General features: G+C 31.9%; 2 protein-coding genes across 4 annotated transcripts in view; both read left to right on the forward strand.

Moving 5' to 3' along the window:
* Positions 1-4,099: 4,099 nt before the first annotated feature.
* LOC119600730 (synaptobrevin homolog YKT6) lies at positions 4,100-6,415 on the forward strand. Its single transcript, XM_037951200.1, has 2 exons — positions 4,100-4,448; positions 4,542-6,415. Exons 1-2 carry the CDS (start codon positions 4,324-4,326, stop codon positions 5,014-5,016), a joined length of 600 nt encoding a protein of 199 aa, XP_037807128.1. The 5' UTR covers positions 4,100-4,323; the 3' UTR covers positions 5,017-6,415.
* A 1,364-nt stretch (positions 6,416-7,779) lies between these two features.
* Positions 7,780-16,511, forward strand: part of LOC119600703 (heparan-alpha-glucosaminide N-acetyltransferase) — a 9,860-nt gene continuing 1,128 nt past the window's right edge. Inside the window, exons 1-7 of one of the 3 annotated variants that reach the window (XM_037951149.1) lie at positions 7,780-8,087; positions 14,367-14,528; positions 14,597-14,736; positions 14,812-14,933; positions 15,000-15,180; positions 15,247-15,451; positions 15,508-15,672. In XM_037951149.1, coding sequence (XP_037807077.1) covers positions 14,385-14,528; positions 14,597-14,736; positions 14,812-14,933; positions 15,000-15,180; positions 15,247-15,451; positions 15,508-15,672 — 957 coding nt within the window. In that variant the 5' untranslated portion in view covers positions 7,780-8,087; positions 14,367-14,384. Of the gene's footprint in view, positions 8,088-9,195; positions 9,335-14,117; positions 14,255-14,366; positions 14,529-14,596; positions 14,737-14,811; positions 14,934-14,999; positions 15,181-15,246; positions 15,452-15,507; positions 15,673-16,511 lie in introns of those variants that run through there. The other 2 variants (XM_037951150.1, XM_037951151.1) reach the window with 2 other exon arrangements.

Raw genomic sequence — 16,511 nt, forward strand, 5'->3', positions numbered from 1 at the left:
GGGTTCAGTCTTCTAGTGTGAAACCCGAACATTTTCTGCTTCTCCACCTTTCGATTTGGAGCCATCGGTGAAGATCTAATACGAAAGATTAAATACACTTTTAGGTCATATTAAATCGACACTGAAAAGCTTCTTTCAAGATGAAGGTCAGGGGGTCATTAAGTATTGACCGTCAGATATCCCACCAATGATTGATTTGACGAAATCTTTTGGCTAGCTCTTCTATCTATTTATTTCCATGCGTAGTCACCCAAACAAGGGTAATGTCAGACAGGCGAACCAGCCTTGATACAGATCTTATGTGCAACGCCTTACTAATAGGGAAGTGGTCGAGTTTAGTGAATGTAGAGCCGCTTAGAGCTATCGTTAAAAATTCTTATGTTGCCACGAATATTGAGGTCATAAAATACCCCCTATATGATGACATAATGGCAAATATTTCAGCCTGAAAAACGCTACAATTGTTGGGAAGACGGTGAAAGATACTTTATCAGCTTCATCACAGAATACACCAGAACCAGCATGTTAAGTTTCCATGATAATTTGGAAACTTGTAACTTTTGAAATCACTTCCGTTTACAACCACGTAGATATAATGGTCTCTGTTGATTTGAAAACAGTACCTAGAGAAGTAATTGGCTGAAAGAAATACCAATCCATCAAATGAACCGAAGACAACGTCTTACAGAGCACACACTGTCGTAAGTTATTGTCAACCCTGACAAAGAAGAAAATTTACATGATGTCATCCGAATAAGATACCGTACAACCATCCTACCATTCAATCCAGCTCACTTTTCATTTATACAACACATTCAAGAGAAATCCATATACCAATGACTCATTGTCTGTCTCATTCATTTGACATCAACTTATTACCAATATTTAACGCCACAGTTGCACCTCTAATCTGTTGTCTTTTTCGCCAGCATCACCGAACTTATAACTGTGTGTCAGTCTTTAAATTAACGTTATATTCCAACTATAGCCACCACGTTTACACCGAAGGGACCTCTTCAGTAATCGGCTTAAGACAAAGGACCTGAGGACCAACGTTTTCCGTAGTATCAAAGTTTTCTTTAGAAATACAATTTGCAATTAAGTTTTTCTAAAGAAAACTGATCTGCAGTTGAAGTTTTCCTAATGAAGTCTGATCAGCAGTCAAGTTTTCTATTAAAAACAGATCTTTAATAGTGTTTTCTTAGGGAACTGATCTACAAAAAAGTTTTCACTAAACTGATGTGCAGTAAACTTTTTTCTACGGAAAACTGATCTGCAAAGAAGTTTTCTAAAGAAAACAGATCTGCAGTGAAGTTTTTCTAATGAAGAGGTATCTGCAGTCAGGTTTTCTATATGCAATAAGGTTTTCAATAGAAAACTGATTTGTAGTAAAGTTTTTCTAATCAAGACTGATCTGCAGTCAATAGAGAACAGATCTACAAAGAAGTTTTCACTAGAAAACTAATGTACAGTACAGTTGTTCTACAGACAACTGATCTGCAAAGACATTTTCTACAGTAAAATTGTTCTAATGAAGAGTGATCTGCAGTCGTACAACATTTAAAGATCTTATAACGCTGCTATAAATGTCTACTTTCAGATGTTTAAATAATATTTATTTAAAACTGTAACAAACAAATGTTACACGAATAAAATGAAAGAAAAATTCCAATACAAACAAATTGCATTTGAAAATTGTAGAAAATCTCTTATTAATTACAAACGACATAAAATAAATATTTTTTTATTTACAAAAAGTTTTATTTGAAAATAAAATAAAACTAAAAACCCAAAAGAAACAAACAAATTTGTGTGATAAACTTTAGACTAAACTTGCATAAAATGTTATTTAAAATTAAACAAATTAAAAAATAATAACAAATCAAACAAAAATTTAAGTAAAAAGAAGAAAATCTTATAAAGAAACCTTAAAAACCAAAAACAAAATTGGTAAAAAAAGAAAAGCCCTATTTTTTACTTATGAAAAAACAGTTTTCTCTATTGGAAAACTCTAAAAAAAAACAGAAAATTAATTTGAAAAAATAGCATTTTAAGAACAAATGAAAAATTTTAGCCTAAAACTTAAAAAGTTTTCACACAAATTGACAAAAAGATAAAGGTTATAAGTTTGGTAATATAATTAATTAAAACACTTTTTTGATAAAGTAAACAATTAAGTTATAACATAAATGTTTTTGTTTAAACAAAAATGTAGATTTTAATTTTGATTAAAACTTTTTAACAAAAAAACATCTCAAATGCAATTTAAATATTATAATTTAACAGTTTTCTTATTTTTCTTATCTTAAAACAAAACACTTTTAATTTTTTTATTACTATAAATTATAATTATTACATTATTAAAAGTATAAAAATTTAACAAATTAATTTAAACAAAAAGTAAGAAAACAAAATAATTTCATTAGTTGATAAAATAAATAAAAGTTTTTTTTTAAGATTAAGTATTTTTATGTTTATTTAACAATAAAAATCTATTTTCTCCAATAATTAGCAAATGTTGAAATTTACAAAAAAAAATGTTTGTCCTATAACAACGGTTTTATTATAAGAATAGAAAAACCATTTAAAAAAATCTATGACAAGGACAACGAGAATTTATGTTTGTGTAGAACATAAGTTCCCAGAAAAATTCCAAACAAAAAATATTAAGAAATGTTTGAAACAATTTTATATGTATTAACAATAACAAATATATATGAAACAAAAACGATGATACAAAGATAACAAAAACAATTACAAAATAATTGAAATGATGAAAAAAACAATTGTAACTTTTTTTGGATAAAAAGTTATTTTGCATAAATAAAACCTGAAGAAAAAGAAACCAAAAAAAAAAAAATGAAAGTTTGTTTTATTCTTATTTAGTAGAACTTAGAATCCTATCGTTGTTATTTTCGGGGATTCCTATATTGGAGGTGGTTGCTAAAGCCACTTGAAGAAAATACTTAATTTTCGCAACGGAATGGCCCCCGAGTCATAATCAATCAAAGATCATGACCATAAATAGACTCCATCAATAAAAAAAATTATCGGGAATTAAATTTTTCTAATGAAAACTGATCGACAATAAAAATTTTTCTAAAGAAAACTAAAATTTTCCATAAAAACTACAAGTTTTTCTATACAAAATTGATGTGTAGAAAATTTTTCTATAGGAAATTTAACTGCCGTGAAGTTTTACTAATGAAGACTGATGTGCTACCAAGTTTTCTATAGAAAAAAAGATGTTTAATAGTGTTTTCTATAGGGAACTGATATACAATAAAGTTTTCACTAGAAAACTGATGTTCCATAGAGTTTTTATATGGAGAATTAATCTGAAGTGAAAATTTTCTAATTAAGGCTGATCTGCAGTTAAGTTTTAATGAAATGAAGATAATGAAATTTTCAATTCAAAAGTTTTCTACGGAAAGCCGTTCTGAAAATAAAGTTTTTCTATAGAAAACTGATCTGTAGTGAATGTTTTTCTAATGAAAACGGATCTGCAGTCAAGTTTTTTACTGCTTTCTATTGAAAACCGATATTTATTGTTGTTTTCTAATATAAACTGATGCACAGTAAAGTTTTTCTATAGAAAATCAATCAATGATGTGCAGTCAAATTCTCTACTGAAAGCAGTTTATTAATATTGTTTTCCATAGAGAACTAATATACATTTTCTATAGAAAACTAAAGTGCAGCAATGTTTTTGTATGGAAAACTGATGTGCAAGGATGTTTTTCAATAAATTTTTCTATTGGGGACTGATCTACAATGAACTTATCAATAGGAGACAGACATGCAATAGAAGTTTTTATAGAATACTGGTCTACAATGAAGTTTTTCGTTAAATTAGTAATCTGGAATGAAATATATTATGAGGAGCCGTGTTCTAAAGTACCCCGAATGAAAATCCTCCCACCAAGACTAAATTTTCTCTTCGATTTTCAAAAATTTTCTATTTTTGTCATTTTTATATTTTGTCACATAGATTTCTTCAAACCACTGTCTAGCATGTACTGAGAATTGATAACATTAGCGTATATTTAATCCCATCACTAAATCGATAACTACGCACTGACAGTTCAACAAATAGAGGTCACATCACTAGCAAATATCTGTGTCACTGACTACAGAAGAAAAGAAAAACTTTTTAGCAGGGAAAACTGAAAGAAAGAAAAAAGAAACATATTTTTAGTTAAAAATTCATTAAATTACAGAATTTTTTAATAATAAAAATAGAAAATAAGTGACAAACAATAACCCACCAGTGATTAAAAGTAAAGAAAAATAAAAACAACAAAAAACTAAAAAGAAAACAAAATGGTCAAATTATTTGCGTTGAGTGTTTTTTACAAGGGTTCAGCAGAAGCTCGCCTATTGAAATCGGCGTATGATTTGCAATCATTCTCCTTCTTCCAAAGAGGCACCGTACAAGAATTCATGACGTAAGTTCAGCAATAAAATAGCAAACCACAAAACTATTTCTTTTTCTGTATATATATGAATATACAAACACAAATTCTCTAAACTCTAATTAGATTTGCCTCAAAGACCATAGTCGAACGGACACAACCAGCAATGCGTCAATCGGTCAAACAGGAAGCCTATATGTGTCATGTCTATGTTAGGACCGATAATCTAGCTGGTGTTTTAATAGCTGACCATGAATATCCCCAAAGAGTGGGTCACACTTTAATAACTAAAATTTTAGATGAATTTGCTGCTAGAATACCCGCAGATCTATGGGAAACAGGGACTGAGAGTACTATAGACTTTCCGGTATTACCCACATTTCTGGCTAAGTATCAAGATCCCAAAGAAGCGGATGCTTTAACAAAAATGCAAAATGATTTAGATGAAACAAAGATTATACTGAAGAACACCATCGAAGCGGTGCTAGAGAGAGGAGAAAAAATAGATGATATGGTTATAAAATCGGAAAATCTGTCAATACAAAGTAAAGCCTTTTATAAGACGGCCAAGAAGACAAATTCTTGTTGTAGCTTTAGTTAAGCGCATAAAAGCTTTTTACGAACGAAGATAAGATGATATTTTGAAAGATGCTGTAGAGAAGATGATAATGAAATTGATGTTTGTGGTAAAAAAAAAATAAGGTCTTAAAGGTTAAAATTGCTTTTTTTTTATTTGTTAATGTTAAGATTTCAAAACGAAATGCTTAGAAAGAATATTAGCTATTTAATGGATAAAGGAATTTATACTTTGTTTACAAAGAAAAATTAAAGCAAAATTATTAACTAACTGAAAACTGTTTGAAACTAATTTGAATTTTAAGAATTTTTTATTTTAGAAAAAATATTTTCTATTAATTTGTAACTTTTTCTATAGAAAATTAATCTGCAATGAACTTTTTTCTATAGGAATAGAATTTTCTGTAGAAACCAGATTTGCAATAGAGTTTTCTATAGAAAACTGATATGTAATGAAGTTTTCTATGAAAAAAAACTGATATGCACTAAAGTTTTCTATAGAAAACAGATCTACAATAAAGTTTTCTATAGAAAACTGATTTGCTATAAAGTTTTCATTAGAAAACTAATTTGCAATAAAATGTTTTATATAAAACTGAAGATCTGCTATAAAATTTTCCATAGGAAACTGAATTGGAATAAAGTTTTATATAGAAAATTGATCTGCAATAAAGTTTTCTATAGACAACTGATCAGTATTGAAGTTTTCTTAAGAAAACTGATCTGCATTGAAGTTTTTGTATAGAAAACTTATCTGCATAAAGTTTTGTTTTAAAAACTAATTGATATGTTAATGAACTTTACATTTTAAAACTAAAATAGAAAATTCTTTTAAAAACTTCAAATTATCTCCAAACAGTTTTAGTTTTCTTCCCATTTTTTTAGTGAAAATTGTTTCAAAAATAATTTCTTTATAAACTATTTATTTATTTAACTGTTAAAGACACTTATTAATAATACAATTAAAAGAAATGTTTTATTTTTAAATAATCCGCTTACAATATGTGTTTTTTTGTTTAATAATACGCTAAGTTTGTGTAATTTTATATGTATTTATGTCGAGTTTATTTTGGTTGTTCCAATAAACAAAAAAGTATATATCATTCCACTACCCAATCCATATGAAAACACAAAATACTCAAATTATTATAAATATTAATCCCCTTAACATGCAAATAAATGTTTCATTGTATATAAAAACTATTATATTGACAAAACATAAGTGACATAATAACTATTAAACAAATATCTGACTGCCTATTTAAAGGAAGTTTTAATAATATTTTTAATAAAAGAAAACTACACACAATTTACCTATTAAAAGGAAAAAAATAACAAAAAACGCATGCTAAACATTAAACACTATTTTAAACTTCATATTTGTGTCTTTATATTTAAATATATACATTTTACTAAAAAAAAAACAAACAAACAAGAATTTTCTTTTGGATTTAATGTTAACAAAATAAACAATAATTATATAATCAATCTCATATAATATAAAGTTTGCAAACGAAATTATTAAATAAAATAAACAAAATTATACATCAAACATAATTAGAATCAAATTAATCAATTGATTGGGTATTTTATTCAGAAAAAAAAAATATATATATATATGTAATAATTTGAAAAATATGTAATAACTATTATAAAACATAAATATTTTAATTTGACAACATTAAAAAACCTCTGAATAGGCATTATTGAAATTATGTAGTTAGAGATGACAAATTATCAATAACAAAAAAGATTTATTTTGTACCGCCTAAAAGCCTGCTATAAATTATCCCCCTACATAGTTGCCGTAATAAAAGGTTGTTGTCTTTGCTAAGAAAAAAGTAGTTTGTCAAAATGGATGAAATCTTTCCAGGATCTGAAATCTGAGGGCATTTTTGAATTCTCCATGAAAAATCACCAGAAAGGTGACTTTCCAGCCAAATTCCTCCAGTATTTTAGGAAATAAAAGCAAAAAAATATTATATGGGAAAAAATTAAAAATACAACAACAAATAAAATGTGTTGTTAAAGCAACAACAATGTTTCTTAAAGTTGTTGTTGTTGACATCAACTTGGACAACAACAACAATTATGTTCATAAATTTGTTGTTGGTCATTAACTAGACAACAATAATCATCATATTGTTGTTGTATTTTTTTATTTTACAATATAAAATATTTATTTGCTTTAAACTCCCTAAATACTCGACGAATTTGGCTGGAAAGTTACCTTTCAGGTGATTTTTCATGGAGAATTCAAAAATGCCCTCAGATTTCAGATCCTGGAAAGATTTCATCCATTTTGGGCAAACATTTTTTAATCAGCGAAACATCTCTGTCTTAAGAGTGTTTTTTATGACAACTCTGTGTTTCATTTACATTAAAACCAGTGTTGCCACTTGATTTTTGTTAGCCTTCGATAAGAAATAATGTAACCAGATGTCTTTTCTTATACAAAGAACACTATTCTAGCGATTTTTATAAGGAATACCATGAAATGTATTATTTTCATTAAAAGCAAAGAAAAACTATTGGAATTTGTTTTAATTCGTAAAATTAAACTCGAAATTATTGTTGTTATTATTATTATTAATTATATTTTTATTTGATATAATCCAAATAATTTATTACTTTACTTCCTACTGCCTAAAGGTTGTTTGGCGTTTAATCCGATATATTGTTAGCTCATGGATATGTTGAATGACTTCTTCCAATTTTAGACCTAAAAAATGAAATGATAAAAAATACATTAATAAAATAAGAAAACTAAAACTATTGTAAAATTTATATTGTGTTTTTATTGATTATTCTATAACAATATTTGTTATTGCTGTTAAAGTGTTCATTTATTTACAACACTGCTTGCGCTTAAAATAAATCAAAACAAAAACCGTGAAAACAACAAAATATTCAACAAACGAAAAAAGTGAAAACATTGACGTTGAAAACTTCAAAACAACAACAACAACAACTGGCTGAGTTGTTTTTAACTAAACTTTTAATAAAATTGCATTTAATTTGTAACTTTAAAGATTTAAATAAAAACAAAATGTTTAAATAAGTGTTAATAAGTCTTAAAATAATCATTTTATACTGGTAAAGTTTAATTAGCAATTAAAAAAATTATAACAAGTGGTTGATATTGAAGGATGAGTATAATAATAATAAAAAACAAATTAACTTTGAATTTAAAGTGTTTTTTAGCCATTGAACTGAAATAATAATAAATAGTGATGATGTGATACACAAAAATTATTAAAAACAACATAGTGTTAATTTCCTTTGTGTGGAAAGTTGCAAATATAATTCATTCAACGGGGATTTTACTCCCCTACATTAGGAGATTTTCATTTACCTGCCACTTGTCAAAAGTTTTGGAAACTTCACAGAGTGGGTTTGAGACGTTACAAACTTGATATGTGCTTGCTGCTGCACATCATGTACTTGTGGGATACGTAGTTTTTGACCAAACAATTTCTTTAGAAAATTCCCTGGGTAGTAAGCAGGAACTTCACAAAGAACTATAGAAACCAATGTGCTAATTGGAATATCACTTTTTAGTGTACACTTTAATACATTACAGACTTTAAAATAATAGATTAGATAGACCGCTGTGGCCGCTTGTAAAATGCAAATATAATGTGGCCGAAATATGACTGAATGAATAGGCTTCTCACTAAGATATTAAATTTTCTTAAACACGAGCTTTCTCTATTCTAAAGGATGTGATTCTAATAGAGTAGAAGAAGAAAAGGGAAAACCTGGAGACATTTCGGGGAGATCTACATTAAACTAAAAATAGGAAATCAAAAACCAGTTCTTACTAGGAAACGTTTTGGGACATGTATTAGCGATAACCGGGTTCTTGTCCGCCACCGAATTTGTTAGGACGAATAGTTTATATTATAGTCTAAAGGAGACTATGAACTAAAGCGAATATGATGCAACATAATGTCACCCTGTGAAAATACAACTCTGCATAGTTGTTAACTTTTCCTTTTTGAACTTGTATAATTATTGAAAAGAAATGTTTATGTAGTAGAAAAAGACGCACGCGATACGAACAGTCGAGAAGCATCCTACATTTTATTTTATTATTCTTTTTTAATATTATTTTTAAGAGCGTATTCATACGGAAAATGAATTAATAAAACTATCTTATTTTGTTTAAAATTAAAATATCGTTGAACGTTTGTTTCTATTCCCAATCTTTGATGTCCACGTTAGTGACATTATTTCAGAAGTGGGATCGTGAATCCAACAAGTCTAAATACGAACGCTAATTGAAAATCTAATTAGACAACCGACCTAAACGAAACGCACGATCATGGAAAACTTACATGGTATGACGGTTAAGAATCTACAAGCGAAGTGTAGAGAGATCGGTGTGTCGTGCTCGGGGAATAAGAAACAATTAATTGAACGACTGGAGGATATTGGTGAAATGCGTAATTTACCTACTATGACGGAACGAGTTAAACAGTTGGAAAAGACATTAGCAGATATGCGTGCAACGTCAATGCGGTTCCAACCGTCGCAAGCGTCATCGCCGATGCAGACATTCGCTTCAATAGAAGGTTCTCCAGTGCGCAGTACAAATGTTGCTATTTCACACGGAAATAGCCCCCCTATTGTTACGTCAGGCAACTCGTTTAGCGGTGTCGATATAATAGCCCCAGCCGCAAATGGATGTAATATGGACAAATTGCCAATGATTCGAACGCCAATACAACACGTTATTTCTCCAAGCTCCACATGTCATCAGCCTGAAATATTGCCTCCAGTAACACAAAACGTCATTTCTAACTCTGCCAGACAGCTACCGATTTCACAATATGTTACGGAAGGTGGTAGTACATACCAGCCGCCAGTTTATGTTTCGTCCACAATACCACGTATTGATCAACAATATACTATTTCTGCGAACAACATACAGATTCCACAACAAACTTCGTGCTATGTAACAGGAGCTCATGCTACAGGCCCATCGTCAAACTGCGCACAAATGCACTACGGTAGTCAACGACAGTTCCCGACATCAACGTTCAACGTCTGTGAACAACAACAACAATATTTACCGCCTAACAACTGTTTTATATCCAGCCCATATAATGATGTAAGGGAGATGATAGCAATTCTACCGGAATTTAACCCATCAATAGAGGAATCAGTAAATTCTTCTCAGTTCGTTAGACGCGTTAACGTATTAAAGGCAGCATACGGGTGGAATGACCATAATCTAATATTTGCGGTGCAGCAGAAGATGCATGGCCCCGCAAAGTATTGGGTGGATTCGTTGCAAATTGTTTTTGGTTCTTGGCAACAGTTTGTGGACAAATTTTTGAGAGATTTTCCCTATGTCGATAATTCAGCTGATATTCATATAAAAATGTGCCACACGAAACGACGTTTTGACGAACCACCGCATGAATACTATTTCAAGATGTACGCTCTGGGTACTAGAGGTGGTTTACCCGAATCTGCCATAGCTAGACACGTCATAAATGGCATTAACGAACCAGATTTAAGGAAGAAGATCTCGAATGAGTATGATTCGTGTAATCAGCTGCTTAAGGACATTATTAGTTACTGCAACTACAACGATGTCATGAACTCAACAGTACAAAGGCAGGCCAAATCATCGGCGTCAAATGAGAACAGAGTAAACAGTACAAAAGGTATTAAAAGAGACAACAATACCACTTCTTCATCGAGCAGGGTAAAATGTTACAACTGTTCGCAACTAGGACACTTTTCCGTAAATTGTCCTGAGCCATCTAAGAAACCCAGATGTACCAACTGTAAACGTACTACACACACTGTCGATAAATGCCCCGAGAAATCAACGCAGAGAACATCCGTGAATCAAATTGACTCAACATCAGTACCGCCAGTTGGAAATGATATAGTGAAAGTGGTCAATGTCAACGGACACGAATCAAATTCGTTTGTAGATCCTGGTAGTAACCGGTCGCTGATCCGTAGATCATATGCTCATACAGTCGGTAAGGTTAATGATACGAATGTTTCTTTGGAAGGTTTTGGTGGTGGACAATACAAATGTACAGGTAAAGTACATGCTGTCATGGTGATTGATGACAATTCGTTTGGTGTTGATTTACTGGTCGTCGAAGATGAATTTTTAAGTGAAAATGTTTTATTGGGTAGGGACGTTCTATGTGGTAAAGGTAAACGATTAATTATCGAAGACGATGATTGTCGTTTGGAGAAGCTCGATAGTATCCAAGCCTCAGAAGTGCTAGCGCCTTCCGAGCGAGACCAATTGAAGGAATTACTTCTGAGACATCGTGGTTGTTTTGCGGAAAATACTTCTGACCTTGGAAAGTGTAATGTCGCTAAAATGGAGATTCATCTTACCTCCGATAAACCTATCCAGGCGAAAGCGTATCGGGTTCCATTCGCAAAGCGCTCAATATTAACAAACATCACTAATGATCTGCTTGAACACGAAATCATCCGTCCATCCGATTCGACCTACGCATCGCCTGTAGTTTTGGTCAACAAAAGCAATGGTGAACACCGTATGTGCGTTGACTACCGTGGGCTAAACGCTATTACAGAGAAGACACCCTACCCAATGCCGATTATGGAAGAACAATTTGCTCAACTTGCCAACAACCAATATTATACGACGTTAGATCTTCGCATGGGATATCATCAGATAGAAGTTGACGGAGAGTCCAAAAAGTACACCGCTTTTGTTACTCACGATGGACATTTTGAATATAACCGAATGCCTTTCGGTCTTGTGAATGCCCCAGCCGTTTTTCAATCTGTCATGAATAAGCTTGTATCCAGAATGAAACCCGGTGAAATTCTGGCATACTTGGATGATATTGTGCTACCAAGTAAATCTATTGAGGAAGGTTTATTACGTCTTGATAAATTTTTGGAGATCTTGACCGAAAGTGGTCTTACCTTACGACTCGACAAATGTTCTTTTCTTTCAAAAACAATTTCCTACCTGGGGCATATAATTGATGGCAATGGTATACGGCCGGGTAACGAAAAGACAAGTGCAATTAGAAATTTCAGTCCACCGAGGAACATAACCGAGGTAAGAAGATTCCTAGGCTTAACGGGGTTTTTTAGGAAATTCGTGCAGGATTATTCAATGATCTCGAGACCGATAACGATGATGTTACGAAAGAATGATGTTTTTGTTTGGGGTGAGGATCAACAAAAATCGTTTGAAAAACTTATCGAAGTTCTCACCAATGAACCAGTTCTTGCACTTTACGATGGCAATGCACAGCATGAAGTCCACACTGATGCCAGCAGTTTAGGTCTCGCTGGTATTTTGTTACAATCTGTTGATGGTAATCAATGGAAACCAGTTTTCTATTATAGCCGCCACTGTACTGACACCGAAAGTCGGTACCACAGTTATGAGCTTGAAGTTCTCGCCGTGGTGGAGTCGCTCGATCGTTTTAGGATTTATCTGTTGGGGAAACATTTCCGCCTGGTAACTGATTGTTCCGCAATTACCAATGTAAAGACCAACAAGGAGCTAAAACCAAAGATTGCCAGATGGTGGATGCGGCTCCTTGAATATGATTTCACTTTGGTACATCGTGAAGGTAGCCGTATGGCACACGTAGACGCCTTAAGCCGTGTCCCAGATAACCTGCCAACCGAAATCGAACCAGCTGGGTTTATTATGAAGGTCACCGCCGACGTGGACGATTGGGTGGTTACTATGCAACTGAAGGACGAAAAACTTATTAATATTATGGCTGTGCTGAAAGGTGAATTAAAGTCAGACCAAGAGAAGCAAATAAGATCAGAGTACTCCTTACGTAATCACCGACTTTATCACAAGGACAAAGAGGGTCTAAAATTAGTTATTCCAAAGCACATCCGATGGAGAATCGTCAAATACTCCCACGACGACATGGGTCATTTTGGTTTAGATAAGACGATTCAGCGGATTCAACAAAAATTCTGGTTTCCGAAAATCCGTAAATATACGAAGGACTACATCGCCAGCTGTATCGCCTGTTGCTACTATAAGAACCGTAGTGGTAAATCCGAGGCACAATTACATTATAGTGACGTCCAGCCAATACCATTTCAGAAGGTCCATATTGATCACCTCGGCCCTTTTACGCGAAGCAAGAGGGGACAGTGCTACATTTTGGCTATTTCCGATTCATTTAGCAAATACTTGATTGTGAAACCAGTACGTAATACAAAAGCAGCTCCGGTCATCAACGCACTTAATGAAATGACAAACTACTTTGGTCTTCCTGAATGTATTGTTAGCGATCGGGGAACAGCTTATACTTCGAAAGCGTTTGAGGACTATTGCAACCACAATACAATAAGGCATATTAAAACTGCGGTCCGCACTCCAAGAGCGAACGGTCAGGTCGAACGTGCAAATCAGACCATTCTTTCGTATATTCGAACTACAGTTGCAGACCCAAAGGACTGGGATTTGACATTACGTGACCTTCAATGGTCCGTAAATTCTCAAAGGAACTCGACAACTGGCTTTACGCCCAACGAACTTATATTCGATTTTAAACTACGTGATGTGACAACTAACCATTTAGTAGCAGCCATCCATGATGATATTGTTGAGAACGAACTCCCAATGGCCGACAAGCGTAGCCTTGCAGTGGAGAATGTTCAAAAGGAACGAGAGAAATGGCAAAAGCGTTTTAACTCCAGACACACAACGCCCAGGAAATATGATGAAAACGACTTGGTTGTAATTGAAAATGAAGCTCCTGCTACGGGCGATTCGAGAAAACTCGAGCCAAAATTTCGAGGCCCTTACATTATTACCAAAGCGCTGGGAAATGACAGGTATCTTGTTGAAGACATTCCCGGAATTCAGATTACGAACCGAAAGTTTTCTTCAGTCTACACAGCTGAGAAGATCAAACCCTGGTGCAGCAGTTGCCCCACTCTTGACGAGTCATCTTGCGAAATCGAGGACGATTCAGAGTCAGAAGAGGCCGAGCTGTCACCCTGTGAAAATACAACTCTGCATAGTTGTTAACTTTTCCTTTTTGAACTTGTATAATTATTGAAAAGAAATGTTTATGTAGTAGAAAAAGACGCACGCGATACGAACAGTCGAGAAGCATCCTACATTTTATTTTATTATTCTTTTTTAATATTATTTTTAAGAGCGTATTCATACGGAAAATGAATTAATAAAACTATCTTATTTTGTTTAAAATTAAAATATCGTTGAACGTTTGTTTCTATTCCCAATCTTTGATGTCCACGTTAGTGACAATAATAACAATAAACTCTCTGTTCTATAGTGATATGATACTGAAATATGATCCTGCACAAGTTGATCTTCCTAAAATATATGAATAATTCTATGTATTCTAGATTTTTAACTAGCAAAAAATGGCTGCCTTAACCGAATATATTGAGCCAATATGGCGTGGACTTAATATGCGTAATTTAAAAGTGGATGAAGCTTACTTAGTGTCAAAGACCTTTTATCATAAAGTAACTTATTTGTATAGTCTCTCCGATGAATGTTATACGGTATGTATGGTTGAATTACACCATTTAAGTTTTACAATTAAAAAAAATCACTTTTGTTTGTGTTTTAGTGCCCCTATAGCAAAGTGAAAGCTTTACATGAACACAATAATGACAACATTACAAGTGCCTCGAATAATATAAATGTGGCTCATGGTTTAAAATTTAAATTACTGACCAATGATGTGGGACGTTATGCCTTCAATAATGAGTAAGTGTATAATGAGAGAAGAAACACATAATAATTTTATTTATTGATTGTTGTTGTTATTTTTTTAAATTTTAGTACCTCATTATGTGATTTGAGGCCAACGGACTTGAAAGAATTCGGTGTTTATAATTTGACTTTATATGAAAATGGTACCTGTGGATGGGAGGTGGATAATGAAGGAGTTGAGGTTAATTTATGTAGGTTGAACGTTTATTTTTGGTTTAAAGTCAGTTTTTTTATAATTATTTTCTGTTTATTTTTAGCCCTTTTATCGGTTTTTATTTTGGTTGCCTTAATTTTAAGCGTTTTGAAAATATCTTTATGTGCCTGGCGTTCTTACCGTTATGAGGAAGTTTTAGCTAATGCTGCCGCTAATGAAGCTCCTGTACCACCACCCACTATACAGCAGCGTAAACGTATGCGTAGTTTGGATGCTTTTAGAGGGTAAATTTTTAAATTTTACAAAATATTTTGGATTAAGGAATTTCATTTGTATACAATTCATTTCAGCATGGCCATTGTCCTAATGATATTTGTTAATAGTGGCGGTGGTGATTATTGGTGGATTGAACATGCTCCCTGGAATGGTTTACATTTGGCTGATATTGTTTTTCCCTCTTTTCTATGGATAATGGGTGTTTGTATACCCATTTCGGTTAAGTCTCAATTGGCAAGAGGCACAACTAAATTGCGTATATGTTTAAGAATTATCTGGGTAATGTTGTTTTTTTATTTGAATAAGATTTTATCTACAATTTCATTCTATTTCAGAGATCTATTAAACTGTTTACTATAGGTTTATGTTTAAATTCTATAAATGGTCCAAATCTGGAAAATTTAAGAATAATGGGAGTTTTACAACGTTTTGGTATTGCTTATTTGATATGCGGCGTGGCACATACTATATTTAGCCAAAAGGAACACATGGAACCACAGGTAATTAATTCGTTTGTGAAGTTTCTTTGTAAAAAAGATAAATTCGCAAAAAAATTTCTATAAAAATAGAAACTTTAGAAATTTTTTATAACAAAAAATATATTTTTTTAGAAAAGCTAAATTTTTTTTGAAATGGAAAGTTTTGGAATATTTTCTATAAAAAAGTGAAATTTCGGAAATATTTCCAAAAATTGTAAAATTTCGAAATTTTTTTACAAAAAGATAAATTTTAGAAAATTTTCTAAAAAGAGCTGAAATTTTGGAAAATTTTCTATAAAAAACTTAACCTATCGTTCTATATACCTATCTATCTATCTATCTATCTATCTATCTATCTATCTATCTATCTATCTATCTATCTATTATCTATCTATTATCTATCTATCTATCTATCTATCTATCTATCTATCTATCTATCTATCTATCTATCTATCTATCTATCTATCTATCTATCTATCTATCTATCTATCTATCTATCTATCTATCTATCTATCTATCTATCTATCTATCTATCTATCTATCTATCTATCTATCTATCTATCTATTATCTATCTATTTATCGATCTATTTATCTATCTATTATCTATCTATCTATCTATCTATCTATCTATCTATCTATCTATCTATCTATCTATCTATCTATCTATCTATCTATCTATCTATCTATCTATCTATCTATCTATCTATCTATCTATCTATCTATCTATCTATCTATCTATCTATCTATCTATCTATCTATCTATCTATCTATCTATCTATCTATCTATCTATCTATCTATCTATCTATCTATCTATCTATCTATTTATCTATCTATATATCTATCTATCTATCTATCTAT

The sequence above is a fragment of the Lucilia sericata genome, unplaced genomic scaffold, assembly GCF_015586225.1.
Source record: "Lucilia sericata isolate MDLA Ls3-8-SP2 unplaced genomic scaffold, ASM1558622v1 Contig000119F_arrow, whole genome shotgun sequence".
Taxonomy (NCBI): Eukaryota; Metazoa; Arthropoda; class Insecta; order Diptera; family Calliphoridae; genus Lucilia; species Lucilia sericata.